The 14,934-nt window shown below is 42.7% G+C and overlaps 1 protein-coding gene across 1 annotated transcript in view; it reads right to left on the minus strand.

Annotated features, from left to right (window-relative positions):
• kcnc2 (potassium voltage-gated channel, Shaw-related subfamily, member 2) overlaps positions 1-14,934 on the minus strand; it is a 73,273-nt gene that overhangs the window by 9,670 nt on the left and 48,669 nt on the right. The window contains exons 2-3 of the mRNA XM_080421748.1: positions 6,928-7,861; positions 4,756-4,932 (exon numbers count right to left, since the gene is read on the minus strand). Of these exons, the coding sequence (XP_080277874.1) occupies positions 4,756-4,932; positions 6,928-7,861 (1,111 nt within the window). The remainder of the gene's footprint in view (positions 1-4,755; positions 4,933-6,927; positions 7,862-14,934) is intronic.

Raw genomic sequence — 14,934 nt, forward strand, 5'->3', positions numbered from 1 at the left:
TTAAAATGTGCATTATGTGTGTTGGGTAGGGTTGGAAGATATTAAGCTGGTGTGGTTTCTACTTGGAATTGTCCTATTCTTTGTGCAAAATCAAGGTAGTGGTGCCGAGTACCAAATCTCATCCTAACCAAAAACGTCAGTACATTTATAGTCCAACAGGCTTCTGACTACATCCATATTAACAGCGCCATGCAAGCACTCGCTGAAAGGCTGTTGGTAAGCTCCCTCATACACCAAAGTATGAAAGCTTAGATCAAGTTACGACATAGAATGTTAATGTTTCTGGTGAGGTAGAGATGACATTCTTACAAGAGCTTTAAACATTATTACGCCTTTATTCGATTATTAGTCTACTAGCCTATGTAATAATCATGCCGAAGCTTGGATGGAATGGAGATTACTGGGAGATATCTGCCTCACGCTTAGGATATTCAATGAGTAAGTGTCACGTTGTGTATTTTGCTAGAGCTGCACCATGTAACTTTTCCTCTTCTACCCCGGATTTGAACTCGGTTTCCTAACCTGCTGACATTTTTACAATTGAGCAATTGAGCAAAAGAGAGCCTGTCTGCTTGCTCAGGGGATGAATTGAATCTTGACCATGAGGTCAAAATGTGTGTCAGATCCTGTGTCTAGGTGAGACATGACCTTTGACACGATCTAAATGTGTCAGTAGAAGAGCAGGGAGACAAAATACAACCACAGCAATTGTATAGATTATATTGTATTAACAGATTGGACAGAATTACATTTTATTCATAAAAGAAGTTGCATAGTGCCGCTTTAAATTAAAGTTTTTTAAGCCATGATATTTTTTGCCAATGGGAACACTAAAAAGCAAAGACTAAGCATTTTTTAAACTGTATCTTTGGGTTTCAGCACCATGGACAGGGCACAACTCCAAAGGGTGTTTTTTTGTTGTTTTGTTTTTTTTCTGAGCAATGGGCCTTCCGAACAGCGAGAATTTGTTTTGGGGATAATGGGCCATTGGACTAATAGGCTTTCGGTCCAATGGGAAATTTTTCCGAATATCTGGGTTTCAGAATAATGGGCTGTCGGGACCAATGGCATGGCACTGCACTGTGAGGCTTTGTGTGAATCTCGTCAGCTGCCCTATGCCATGGCGTTTATGTGAACTGCATGATGGCATTTGGCTTTAGTCAAAGAGCTGGGCAGGCCATTTCTATTCCTAGCTTGACCTTTTCACAGATGACACGGCTGCAGGACCAAAAGCGATGGATAATATATGAGAAAAATATTTGATGACAATAATTGGTGTATATTTATTAATATGTATATTTATATGTATAATTTAAAAATACATTTTTATATCTGCAGTAGCTTAACTTGATTGGGGGCAATCAAGCAAGCCAATAGCCTCTAGTTTGAGGGCGGAAAACCTGATACACTCCTGACAACTAACAAACATAGGGCCCTATCTTGTGCACGGCTTTACCCCTTATGCCTAAACTTCTAAGCCACTATTTTGAAAAACATTTTAAAATACTGAAAAGAACCGATCTACTGTACATTGACACATTGTGAGCTTGTAGATCGGCTATTTTAAAATGTTTTTCAAAAAGGTGGCGCACAAGATAGGGCCCATAGTGTTTTCTTCAAGTTCCACAATAGTTGAGACAGCTGACAATGTCTCAACTATTGTGGCTGACAAAGTTTAAGTAAGTGAAACATTTTAATTTAGAAACACTTTTTGGGTCTTTTCAGATGAGGGTCTGCTGCCAAATACATATCTATCGGTGGTTCCTTGACCTGAAAATGTTTGAGAACCACCAGTGGTGGAAAGTAACTAACTACAGTACTTTTTTTTTTACTTAAGTACTTTACTTAAACTTACAATTTTGAGGTATCTTTACTTTACTCAAGTACTTCCAATGTTCAATACTTTTACTTCTACTCCACTACATCTCAAAGGCAAATATTGTACTTTTATGCCACTATTATTTTAAAAAATTAGTCTACTAGTTACTTTGTACATTTTGGTTATTATTACAAAACCACTTCAGACCTAAATATACTTTGGTAATTAGAAAATAGACAATCTACAAGCTCACAACGCGTCGCAAAGCAACGTGTTGTGCGCTTGTAGATCTATTTTCAAAGCATTTTTATGCATTTTATATTTGAAAACTTGTGAAATGGGACCTTCTGCCTAATGAATACTTTTACTTTTGGTACTTTATGTACATTTTGATGACAATTTCTACAGACAATTTCTACAATAGGGTATTGATGTGAGTGCTTCTTCCATCACTGAGAACCACTACATTTGGCCAACCATTTTATGCCACTAGCGTCAGTCATACAGATACCGCTGCTGTGCAAACCCATCAATTACGTTTCATTAAACATTAACATTACCGCCCTCAAACATGAGGCCAATGAGTCAAGTGTGTCAGTATTCAGGCGTTTCAATGAGAGCCATGCTCAACTTGTAAGCTTTTACTTCAGTAAACTGACTTCTATCCCATCGATGCTGAAATGAAACCCTGTCAATCCTGAGTATGACATAAGAGGAAAATGACCACCATGTGAATATGGTCAATTGACTATAATGTGTTGTTTTAACATTGCATTTAAATTGCTCATTATTTCTGCATTAACCCATTTAGACTGGGAACCCCTGTACGTAACTATACCTTTCAATCCGGAAACCACTTTTGGGGTAGTTGTTGCTATGTACAATACTAGTGGTCCGGGCGCCCGTAGGGCTAGCCGCGCACGGGGCTCTAGCAAGGGCGCGCTTATTTTGGGGTACCAAAATCGTGGGATAAAAATTTCCCCCAAAAAAGTTTAAAAAATATATATATATTTTTTCTAGGTTTTCTTTTTTCATGAAGGTGGTTGCTTGTTTCTGGCGCACATCTGGCAACACTGACCTGCTGCTTATCTTTTCGCAACGTGGCAACCCATACTGCCGGTCTGAAGAGACTGCCGGTCGGTGGCGGTGCTCACGCTAAAGGGAACAAAATGGTGTACCCGTGATGTTGTCCGGCTCGCGGTGTTTCGGTGTCGCTCGGCGGTGGTCGGCGGTGACGCTAGGGAACAACATGGTCGACCGTAATGTTGTGAGTTTGTGCTTGCCGCAATTAATTATGCTCCGAGGGGGCAGATGTGTGGTGAGCAATGAAAAGTAGCCTACGCCACCCGTTAATTAATTGCGCGCGTTGTGGCTTGTGTTGTTAGTGACATGTGATATGTTGTTGTTGTGTTTAGTGCGAAACAATGACACGGGGAAATTATGGCTTTTCATCTTTCCAATGTATTATAGGATATATAGCAACATATATTTTTTTGTATTTTTGAATAAATATTTGAAGTTTTTCAGAAAACCTAGGTCAGGATTTAGAAGGCGTTTTTCAGAATCGGCCTCAGGTCTAAACAGGTTAAGACTGAAGTCAGCCAACATTTTTTTTAAAAAAGTGAATCAAGATATATAGTTTCATCCATTTGTCCCTGAAATATACCTGAACACAAAGATAATACTGTCTCTCTGAGTTGTACACTGTCCTAATGAAAAGCGCATCATCCCTCCATATCCACAGGGTACATTACCATGGCAGCCTGAAGGCTAATCTATACTTTGTCGCATGACCGCAGTATACAACAAAAATTATGATTTTTTTGTTGTTTTCTTGTCATATGACATGGTATTTAAAACCGGAAAAGCATCTGTGTGTGTCATTTTAGATTTGAGCTAAAAAGCATGATTTTATACTTTGGCTATTCAAAAATAGCAGATATACAAGCTCATAGCGCGCCACTTCGTGCCGCGCTATGGGCTTGTAGATCAGCAATTTCTTTTTTAAATCGTGAATATGTTTGCAAATATTTGAATATATTTTTAATTCAAATCTTTGCTTCTGGGGGTCCCCGGAACAAAATATTTTGAGATGGAGGTCCGCGGCCAAATACACATAATTTTGGCGGTCCGTGACATGAAAAAGTTTGAGCACCACTTATAACAACATAGGTTTTTCCCGAAAACTGTTAGGATTTAGAAGACATTTTTTTAATCGGCCTCATGGATTAAGCCGATGGCTGAACAATCACCCTTCCTCTTCTCTATAGGGCCGATAATGTTTCAGTTATGGCTCAATGGATGACAATTTTGACTGATGAATGTGCCATTTTTAAGACCCACTTCAAAAGGTAGCTGTTATCTGTCATCTGTCAACATTTGGTCTATAAACCCATGAGTACGTTTTCGACTGACCTGTGATCAAAAAAAGACCTTTCAGATGGAGCTGGATCCAGGTGCATGAATAATGAATAGCAAATAATAAACATACAGCAATGAATGAACACCACCATGCACGTCATATCCAACAGTATTAGAGCCAGATCGATATACCAGTTTGATGATGACATCAAATATATCGGCAGTTATAAAGCCGAAGTGTCCCAATTTTTAACAACTTTCAACCTGGCATTCCTAGCGCAGCGCAACACGCCGCTTGAAAAACCTTAATCAAGTCCGCGTTTTTAAAATTGATTTGAATTTGCACTTTGATGTTTTTTTAAAACATCATTAATCTTTGCTACCAGTTTGAAGAGCAAAACAGAGGTCAGAACATGTAGCTTCCATGCACTGGTTTATGTGATAAAATCTTGGATAACATAATTATTCAAGGTTCGGTGAAACTTCATAACAAAGGTAACGGAACATTGTAACCCCCATACCGCGTGCAATTAATGCTGCATGTATCAGGCCATCCTGAGGGGAGATACCGGTACCTGTTTTGCGAATCCCCCCATCAGTGGGGCAGTTGTAGTCGCTGGCAGCCAGTAGGAAGCAGGTCCCGGTACTGCTGCGGTCCTGCTCTCGAGTGCTAGACCGGTGCATGGGGACGCTCTCACTCTCTTCTGGGGACATAGTCAGGTCACTCCCCCCGCTGCAGTCCGCCGACTGAACTGTGGGAGTCAGTCAGGATGGCAGGGGTCATGGCAGAGAAAAGTGTGTGTGTGTGTGTGTGTGTGTGTGTGTGTGTGTGTGTGTGTGTGTGTGTGTGTGTGTGTGTGTGTGTGTGTGTGTGTGTGTGTGTGTGTGTGTGTGTGTGTGTGTGTGTGTGTGTGTGTGTGTGTGTGTGTGTGTGTGTGTGTGTGTGTGTGCTGAGTGTACTGTATGTTGGTACAGTACGTAGATAAATATTGAGGTTCAGGGGATCAAAGCCAGGAGAAAGATCAAACAGCCTTCCACATATAAAGCACAAATGTCACCAGTGTGCAGCATAAAAGGGGTCAGAGGTTATTGTAGGTCACAGAAGAAGAATGCCAATCGCGGAATGACAAATAATACGGGGACGGAAAGGTGTTAAACGCTTGCAAGTGTCAAGAGATTTTGGAGGCTGAATATGATCATTGATATGATACTACCGTATAGACCAATTATTTGTTTACCAACATTGAGACTGGATGCACAGGTGATTGTTTCATGCAATCAATTCTCAACCTGTTGTTTCGGGGTGCGCTGGTTTCAGCACACCCCAACCCCATCTTGTGTGTTGGCTAGTGAGGCGTGTCCTGACAGAATGGGTTTCATACTGGTTGCACGCATACTGGTTCTTATCAGTGTGACGACTGTGACGTTGTCTGTTAAGGGGTCTATATGGATGTGGATGTGGATATGTAATGTTTCTGTATAAGTAATAATTTCAGTGCTAGTACTGCCACACTGGGAAATGCTTAGAAAAAGTTTTGATTTTCTTTTTAGCTGCCAGAAGGCACAACGACTTCTCTGGCAACACGGTCACTGAAAGAAACGAGTTTCTGCATTGCAGTATATCAACTATATTATTGTATAAAATAAGGTGAAATCTAATGGTGGGGAACTGCAGTACACACTGTGTGCAGGACAGATTGCAGTGTATAAAGTTTACTACCAGAGATTAATCTTTATTTAAGCTTGATTCCAAAGGGAGATGTCCACCAATTGAGAAATGTGGTCATCAACAAATGATTTTGAACACTGAAGCTAGAATATAGAATGTCACTGAAATAGTAAATTGTACTACTAATAGATTGGCTTACAGAATACTACGTACAGTTGAGCTGATATGGTGATATCAGGTGAGGTGATATCAGTTGTATTTTTTTAATCCCCATTTCCCCAAAACTGCTATAAATAGCTTTGGGGAATGAAACCCTTCCAATTTGAACTTGTGGCTTCATGAAAGGGACACTACACTGATCTAAAACAATATCCGAGGCTTTGTATTTGAAATGACCCCTGTGGAAATCTCCCCGGCAACCAAGATGAATGAATCTTTTCTTGCATTGGTTTGTGACGTGAATAAAAAAAACACTATACAAGGATTTCACATCTAATATACAACTGGGGGGTACCCAGACCACTCGCATACTCTAAGGAATTTCCGCATTATAATTCAAAGAAAGTAAAGAACGCAGAGGTTGACACTAATTTCCATCAACATCAGACATGTCGCAGTGAATTACTGACATGAGCCTAGAGGGGGAAAACAGCCACCTACGGTTTAAATAACAAATGAACAATCACCGCTGGTCTACTCCCTGACACAACCAGCATTCCTATCTAAAACAAAATATTTCACCGGAATCACTCTCATCTCCCTCCCTGTCTTTTCACATCTCCTTTTCTCATCACCGTGGCAACCAGGGAGAAAAGGCCGCAAGGCACTAGTGCTCAATCTTTTATGGGGAAGCCTCAACGGTGCTATAGGCCCTCGAGGGGGTGGATGGGGGGGGGGGGGGGGGGGCTGGGGGGATTTCTACTCCCAGGGGGGAATCCGTCAAATGGCCAGTGTTTTCCACCTGAAATTAGATCCCCTATGGATTTCCCTCAACTGCTGTCAGCTCATAAATAACCCTTTCCCTGCTACTGTAATGTACCTCTTAGTTCTCTCCCTCCTGCCAACGCGCCGGTCTTACCTGATCGGTTGCGCTCTAGTACCCTGCTCCCCTTAACGTGGCACAGGTCACCTTGAGCGCTATTACAGGTGGTGTTGAGGTCAGCTTTGTAGATGGGGGAGCCTCCCTGCACTACCTGAGGAATGTGCTTCTTCCTCTTCTTCGGAAGCTTCTGCTTGGCCATGGCCAGCGAGTAGTACATCCCAAAGTTATTCACGATCACGGGCACGGGCATGGCTATCGTCAGCACGCCGGCCAAGGCGCACAGCGCTCCCACCAGCATGCCCGACCACGTCTGCGGGTACATGTCGCCGTAGCCCAGTGTCGTCATGGTGACCACGGCCCACCAGAAGCCGATGGGGATGTTCTTGAACATGGTGTGGTGGCTGGCGGTGGGGTCGTTGGGGCTGGCGCCGAGGCGCTCGGCGTAGTAGATCATGGTGGCGAATATCAACACCCCCAGCGCCAGGAAGATGATGAGGAGGAGGAACTCGTTGGTGCTGGCCCGCAACGTGTGGCCCAGCACTCTCAGTCCCACGAAATGGCGCGTGAGCTTGAAGATGCGCAGGATGCGCACGAAGCGCACGACCCTGAGGAAGCCCAACACGTCCTTGGCGGCCTTGGAGGAAAGGCCGCTCAGGCCGACCTCCAGGTAAAAAGGCAGAATGGCCACAAAGTCGATTATGTTGAGCAGGCTCTTCACAAACTCCAGCTTGTCCGGGCTGAAGATGACGCGCGCCAGGAACTCGATGGTGAACCAGAAGACACACACGCCCTCCACGTAGGTGAGGGCCGGGTCTGTCTCGATCTCGTACTGCGGGCCCGGGTCCGACTGACTGTCGTTGGAGCGCACCAGCTCCGTCTTGTTGATGATGGTGTTGAAAGCCTCATGGGTCTCCAGGCAGAAGGTGGTGATGGAGACCAAGATGAAGAACAAGGAGGCAAAGGCCACAAACTGCAGGAGAGGAGAGGAGAGGAGAGGAGAGGAGAGGAGAGGAGAGGAGAGGAGAGGAGAGGAGAGGAGAGGAGAGGAGAGGAGAGGAAGGGGGAAAACAGAGACAAATATATTGTCAATCTCAATTCTGGCATTGTGGGGATTTTTAAACAACAATGAACATGCTATTCCATTCCTTTATTGTGGAGAGACAGACAGAGAAACCTGAGGCAACTTATAATTAACTTGGGTCAAATTGAACAGAGTCCAGAGAGAGAAGCAGTCAATTAGCCAAAAGCAACAAATAAAAACGCTCTTTCCCGTCCTCCTCGTGGGAACGCGGCAAAAGGATTGTAGATGCAGTCCGATGTCATTTACTGCCATTGGTATGTGGGGCAATGGAGGGAATTGGTGGTACATAAGAAGGTGGTGGAACCAAATAAAAACAAGACCAGCGTTGTGGAGGAGGGAGTGGGAGGTTGGGAGGCAGTGTTTAGAATCTTTGTTTGTGTTTGGAAATACTAGTATTACTAATTCATGATGTGAGATGTGAGTGTCTGCTCTATAGAAAAAGGTGACTGGAGATATCCTCCAGGGGGGATTTTAATTTACTGAGCTTAAAGGTAGGGTAAGTGATATATTTTGGTTAAAACAAAAAGTATTTTGTTAAAAGGTTAAAGCACTATATTCTGATAGTAATCATTGCTATAGAGTGTTTGTTCAGTAACAGGAGTCTCCCCGTCTCTCCAGCTCTTTAATAAATAGAAAATACATTTTCTGGTAGGTGTCAAAATCTCAGCCAATCAGGAGAAAGTAACAATTTTTAAGCTTCATTTTTATAGTGTTCCAGTTAAAATTTTGTCTGCTCATTTCTTAGTGTCATCACTTCCAATTTCACTTGTTTAGTCTATATCTTGATTGAGTTCTCTATCCTGATTGGATAAAATTGGAAATTAAACTGAAACTGAAACGAAAATGCATTTTCTGTTTTATAAAGAGCTGGAGAGACAAGGAGACTCCTTTTACTGAACAAACACTCTATAGCAATGAGTACTATCAGAATATAGAGCTATTTAATACTTATTTTAACCAAAGAAAATCACTTACCCTACCTTTAATTTCTACCTGTGAAAGTATCTCTAAAGCATCTATTATACCTGCAAGCCCCCGAATTCTATTCCGATCCTCACAAGTGCTGTCCGGTATGAACCATTGCTTGGCAGGGAGGAGAGGTCACCTCTGGAAGTTTTCCCTAGCCTGTCTCTCCCATGTCAGACCAACTGTCTCAGGCCTTTAAACATATGGCTGACAACAGGACATGGTACCACACTGCAGTCAGAGAAGAGCTCTTGGGCACACAAACAGATTAAGTCCCGCTGTCTCCTCTCCACAAGTAGAAGCCATTATTTTCAGACCCCCCCCCCCCCCTCAATCCGCCCCTTTCTCTCAGAGCAACAGTCTCCAATGGCAATACCTTTGTGACAAGATATTTCAGAAACATTTTCTATGATGAAGTGCTGTTAATGATCCCCAAATAACACAATGAAGTAATATTTGGGGGTAATTTTAACCCTGGATATTGTTCAAACTATTTCAGTGCCCTGCAATTATTTCAGTCACTCCATCTTCCCGTCTTTCCTCCCACAGCGCATCCACTTTTTTTCGCTACTGCCTACTGAGCTCTCTAGAAGTCGTTTCACACGCATCCTGGCTTTGTTTCGGATAGCATGAGTCATGCGGTCTCAAAATATCAGTGCCACTATTTGGGTCACCCTGTTTGTGAACGGACTGACTGCCTCTGTGCATTCCCTCGGGTTACAGCATGCACTTTGTCCTGTGTCCATACATTATGCATGTGACTGTGTCTCCCCACATGCCTCATTTCACTTTCTCCTTTTTTTTTTGTTGTGGTTATAACTCAGGGAAAGTCTTTCTCACTTTTCAGCAGATGACTCCATGGGGAGCACTATGTGAATACGTTGAATCTAATGCAAAAATAACGGTTTGAGTTTAATGAAATAAATGTATAAAGTAGGCTTAAAGTCTTAAAGGAACAGAGCACCAAACGTGAATGCCAAGACTCTACAGGTGTTGAATACAGCACAGTGCATGGAATGTGAAAAAGATAGCTTAACCACATGAACGCTAAGCTTATTCTAGGCATATCTTAATAAGCAAAAAATAGCCGATCTACAAGCTCACATGTCACATTGCGATGAGTCGTGAGCTTCTACGTAGATCAGCCATTTTCGATGATGAAATTTGGTGCAGAGGGAAAAAAGTAGGGGACCAATTAAAGACCCCTGGGGGACCTCGGTCAACGTAGTATAGGGTTTAGGTGGTTAAGAGATCAAATCAGTGATTCTGAAGCAGAACATTAAAGCCTAGATTTTCACGTACAACATTTTTCATTCATGAGCTCACCTACAAAATGTCACTTGTGTATAGAAGTTAAGAGTTAATCACGCGAGTTCCAATATGAGATGTCCATTACTTGAACAAAGTCATACCTACTTTTACAAATAATTCTCATTGTTAAATAATCAAACTAAACTATTAGTCTTTAAATAATAATAGGTACAACATTACCACTAACAGCTTACGGTTATTTTCTCACATTCTCATGTGTGTGTGTGTGTGTGTGTGTGTGTGTGTGTGTGTGTGTGTGTGTGTGTGTGTGTGTGTGTGTGTGTGTGTGTGTGTGTGTGTGTGTGTGTGTGTGTGTGTGTGTGTGTGTGTGTGTGTGTGTGTGTGTGTGTGTGTGTGTGTTTAGAAACACTGGAACATTCGTACATTTACATTCCCCAGTTCAATACATTCAGAATGCAGTGATACTCTCTCTGGTGAAAACAATATTTCACATTTCAACAGAGCGCAATCCAAAACAATAGACTGTGTTTCTTTCCTTCCACCCACCTCAGCTTGGTCTCTCTCCTCTCTCTCTCTCTCTCTGCGTGACATCGTCCTAAACAAACAGCAGGACTGTGTATGCCGTTTTTCTGGTGTGCTAGGATGCTGCGTGGCATAATGGCAGTGGTGTGAAAAGTACTCAAATGTTTTACTTAAGTAAAAGTCTCAATGCCGCAATGTAGAAACACTGTGTTACAAGTAAAATCAAACTTGTAATCAAATTATTATTACAAAAGTATTGGCATCGAAATATACTTAAAGTACCAAACGTAAAAGTACTCATTATGCAGAATGTCCAACTTATAGTTTTCAAAATGTATAAAAATCGTTGTGAGCTTGTAGATTGGCTATTTTCAAATAGCCAAAGTATGTACAGGATACAGGTCTGGAGTGGTTAATGTATGTTTTTGGAATAATAATCAAAATGTATCAAAATGTACTGTACTTAGTTACTTTACACCACTGCATAACAGCAGCTGCTGTCTTGTGCTGAGGTGCGATTGTCTCATATAGCCTGTGCACACGCACACAGGGAGTTCACACCTGTCTCCCCAGCAGACATCAACCTGAGACTCGAATAGAAATCGTCTGGGATTTTGGAGATCGTAATGAATGACATTAGTGCCTTTTCCTGGTTTTAATCACTTAACCCGTTGAAACCCGGGAAAGCATCTGTGTCATTTTAGATTTTAGCCATATTACTTTTCAGGATTCAAATTCAAAAGCAGCAGATCCACAAGCTCAAAACGCGTCGCTTCACGCCGCGTTTCGAGCTTGTGGATCTGCTGCTTTTGATGCTTTTGTGTGACACTGTAAGTATGGATCTACACAATGTAAGCGCTGTAAGTATGGATCTACACAATGTAAGCGCTGTAAGTATGGATCTACACAATGTAAGCGCTGTAAGTATGGATCTACACAATGTAAGCGCTGTAAGTATGGAGCTCACAATGCGTCAATTCTTCCTACTCCTTTTTCGAGCATGGACTATAATTCAAGGATGTTAAAATAATTTTGGCGCTGTTTTTTTATTAATTCTTTCTTCTTTTTCTCCTTTGTCTTTTCTCATTTATGTATTTTTTAATATGTTCGAAATAAATAAATAAATGAAATAAATGAAAATGCTTACATGTAGATCAAATATAAGGCATTCATTTTAACACAAAAAGTACAAATATGGAGAGAAGAGGTTTCTGCCCGACAGCAACAATGTTTTTTCAGAAAACTGTAGAGGCATTTGTAGAATCGGCCTCAGGTCTTAATGGGTTAAGTCCTAAACTCTCAGAAATGTCAGAAATAGCTAAAATAGGCGGCCTACAAGCTCACACACGTCACATTGCGATGCTTTGTGAGCTTGTAAATCAGCATTTTTTTGTAATGTAAAAATAAAAAATAAAATGGTATCGCCACAATATCGATATAATTGTCACAATATTGATATTGAGGTTTTTGGTCAAAAATTTTGTGATATTTGATTTTGTCCATATTGCCCAGTCCTATCATAGGCAATGCAGTATAGTGTATGTGGGTGCATGTTCACTCGTGAGCGTGCACATACTGTAGATATACCCATTCACATGCTGTGCACACACAGGCACTCAATCAATCACCTGCAAACTGCAACCTTAACACACGCACACGCGCACACACACACACACACACACACACACACACACACACACACACACACACACACACACACACACACACACACACACACACACACACACACACACACGTTGAAAACATGTTTCTCTAAAACCCCATTTTGATAGAAATGATGGGATACATGTACCACAAGCAGGGGCGGATTAACCTTTCGTGGTGCCCGGTGCTACGACCCGTTTTCCCCCGGGACCGTTTTCTCCCCACTGTTTGGTGCCCCCCCCCCCCCAGGTTGGTGCCCAAGCCCTTCCATTAAGCCGGCACTGACCACAAGCGTCCGTCATGGAAACAATACACATGTAATTTAGCCCCAAAACCCTCCCATTTTTACAGAAGAGGCTTCTGTCCTCTGTGAGGATGACATCCAATCAGCAGCCCTATCAGCCAAACCAAACACTGATGGGAAACCATTTCTGTCACTGCAGAGTGGAGTGGAGTCTTAATAAGATGAATCACATCATTTGTTATGGCTGCCGCCAGTGCCCAGGGCCATGCATGTCTGTGGCTCAGTCCGGGCAGAGACAAGAGGAAAATAACGGGCCAAACGGCTCAATCCCACGACCCCCTGGACTGCACCCACCACCAGTTTACATTTGCAGCTTGGACTGGAATCGTGAGAGCCAACAGGCCGTGGCAGCGCAGCAGTCCTCAGGATGCCAGAGGATGCCAGTAGTAGGTGAAAACTTGAAGAGCATATGGGGCCGATGTGAAAAGGTTTCAAAGTATTCAGTGGTTCATTCATGATTGGTTAACGTCATTATCCACAAACTCTATTACACTTCGTTGACAGGGGTCTCATGGGGGTCTATCCTTGCCCCCTTCATTTTGTCCCCCTACACCAAATCCCGTCGCCGAAAGTAGCCGATCTACGAGCTCGCGACGCAACTATGACATGCCTAATAGGACGCTAGCACTGAAGTGTAACCACTTGAACCCTAGCATTAGGAATCCTTGCTCTGGTCCCTGTGAGCAGTGAAAGAGTGGTAATAGTACTTGAAGGTAAATCCTGACCTCTCTGCAACTCACTCATCGCAAAGCTAAAAACAGAACACCGTTGGCTCTTGGTGTTTTTCCACACATCCCTTCATCTGTTGGCACAACATGTTGGCCAAACCTTGGCATTTGTCCACGGCAAAATCCCCCCCCACAGGCACTCTGTTTCAGAGACCCGGCCCCTGCCGGTTTGGACCAATCAGAGAGCTTGCTGCTCCCACCTCCTCTGGACCGCCACCATCTGTTTGACACCATGGATGGGAGGCTCTGCAGGCAGGCCCTGTGTGCTAAGTCCAATCAGATCTTGGACAAAGACAAAGAAGCCCCCCCCACCCCCATACTGGCTTGGACCCATGCCCCAACAAACCCAGCACTAAGCTTCTGTGACATAATCACAAGGGGACTCCGGAGGTTCTAACACACTGTAGTCCAAGATAGCCTACTGTGGAATTGTGTGTGTGTGCGCGCACACACACACACACACACACACACACACACACACACACACACACACACACACACACACACACACACACACACACACACACACACACACACACACACACACACACACACACACACACACACACACACACACACACACACACAGGGAACAAATGCATGTTATGCTCACACACAGACATGATTCAACCTGTGGGGTTTCGCTAATTGGCTTGTATGGGGAGACCCTGCTGTTTCTGCATGAATGATCACTTAAAATGGACTTCCACAGCCCTGTACACGTGTACAAGTTAATAGCCGAGTAAATCCAATACCGCGAACTCTCTGTGCACCAGCCCTCATACAGTATGTATGTATTAGGGATTTCATGACTGCATGATTTTTTGAAGTTGGCAGGCTTTCCACAATAGATGATGTAAGAAAGGCGCAGAGAGAGGAATTCTAAGTAACAATGAAAATGCTATTTTGTAAAGTATAAAGTTCAAGCATTCTATTGTGACATGTCACCGTATGTAGGCTACTGTAGGATGATGGATCACAATTTTGTACTGTAGTAGATGACTAATTGACTAGTAGTTGGTGAAAATCCTAGTATATAGTCAATTAAGTTGGCTGGGCAAGTACCTGAAAATACTGTATACAGAAACTGATATTTAGAACCAATAACCGACTTAATCTTGCTTGTGTAGGTTAATTGAATAATCGAGAAGCAGGCTTTAAAGGACTAAAGGACTAAATCCGTTAGTTTGATTCACCACTTTAGCCTGTATTATATTCGGTGTGTTACAACAAACTTTACACCAACATAATGTTGGCATACAAAAATAGTGAAAATTTGAGCTTGTAGATCTGCTAGTTTCACTTTTGATAATTGTTCATTATTGTAATCGAGGCAAACATATGAGGTCATGACATATGAATATGAAGGCGATATGAAGTCATATCGCCCAGCCGTTACACTGTAGTAGTCGACTAGTTGACCCTACTATGTACTGTAGTCTACGAAGACATGACTGTAAATTAAATGTACCAGATACAAGAGACAACGAGGCACACACCACAAA

Source organism: Gymnoscopelus braueri, assembly GCF_963280865.1.
Source record: "Gymnoscopelus braueri genome assembly, chromosome: 23".
In the NCBI taxonomy this organism is placed as follows: domain Eukaryota; kingdom Metazoa; phylum Chordata; class Actinopteri; order Myctophiformes; family Myctophidae; genus Gymnoscopelus; species Gymnoscopelus braueri.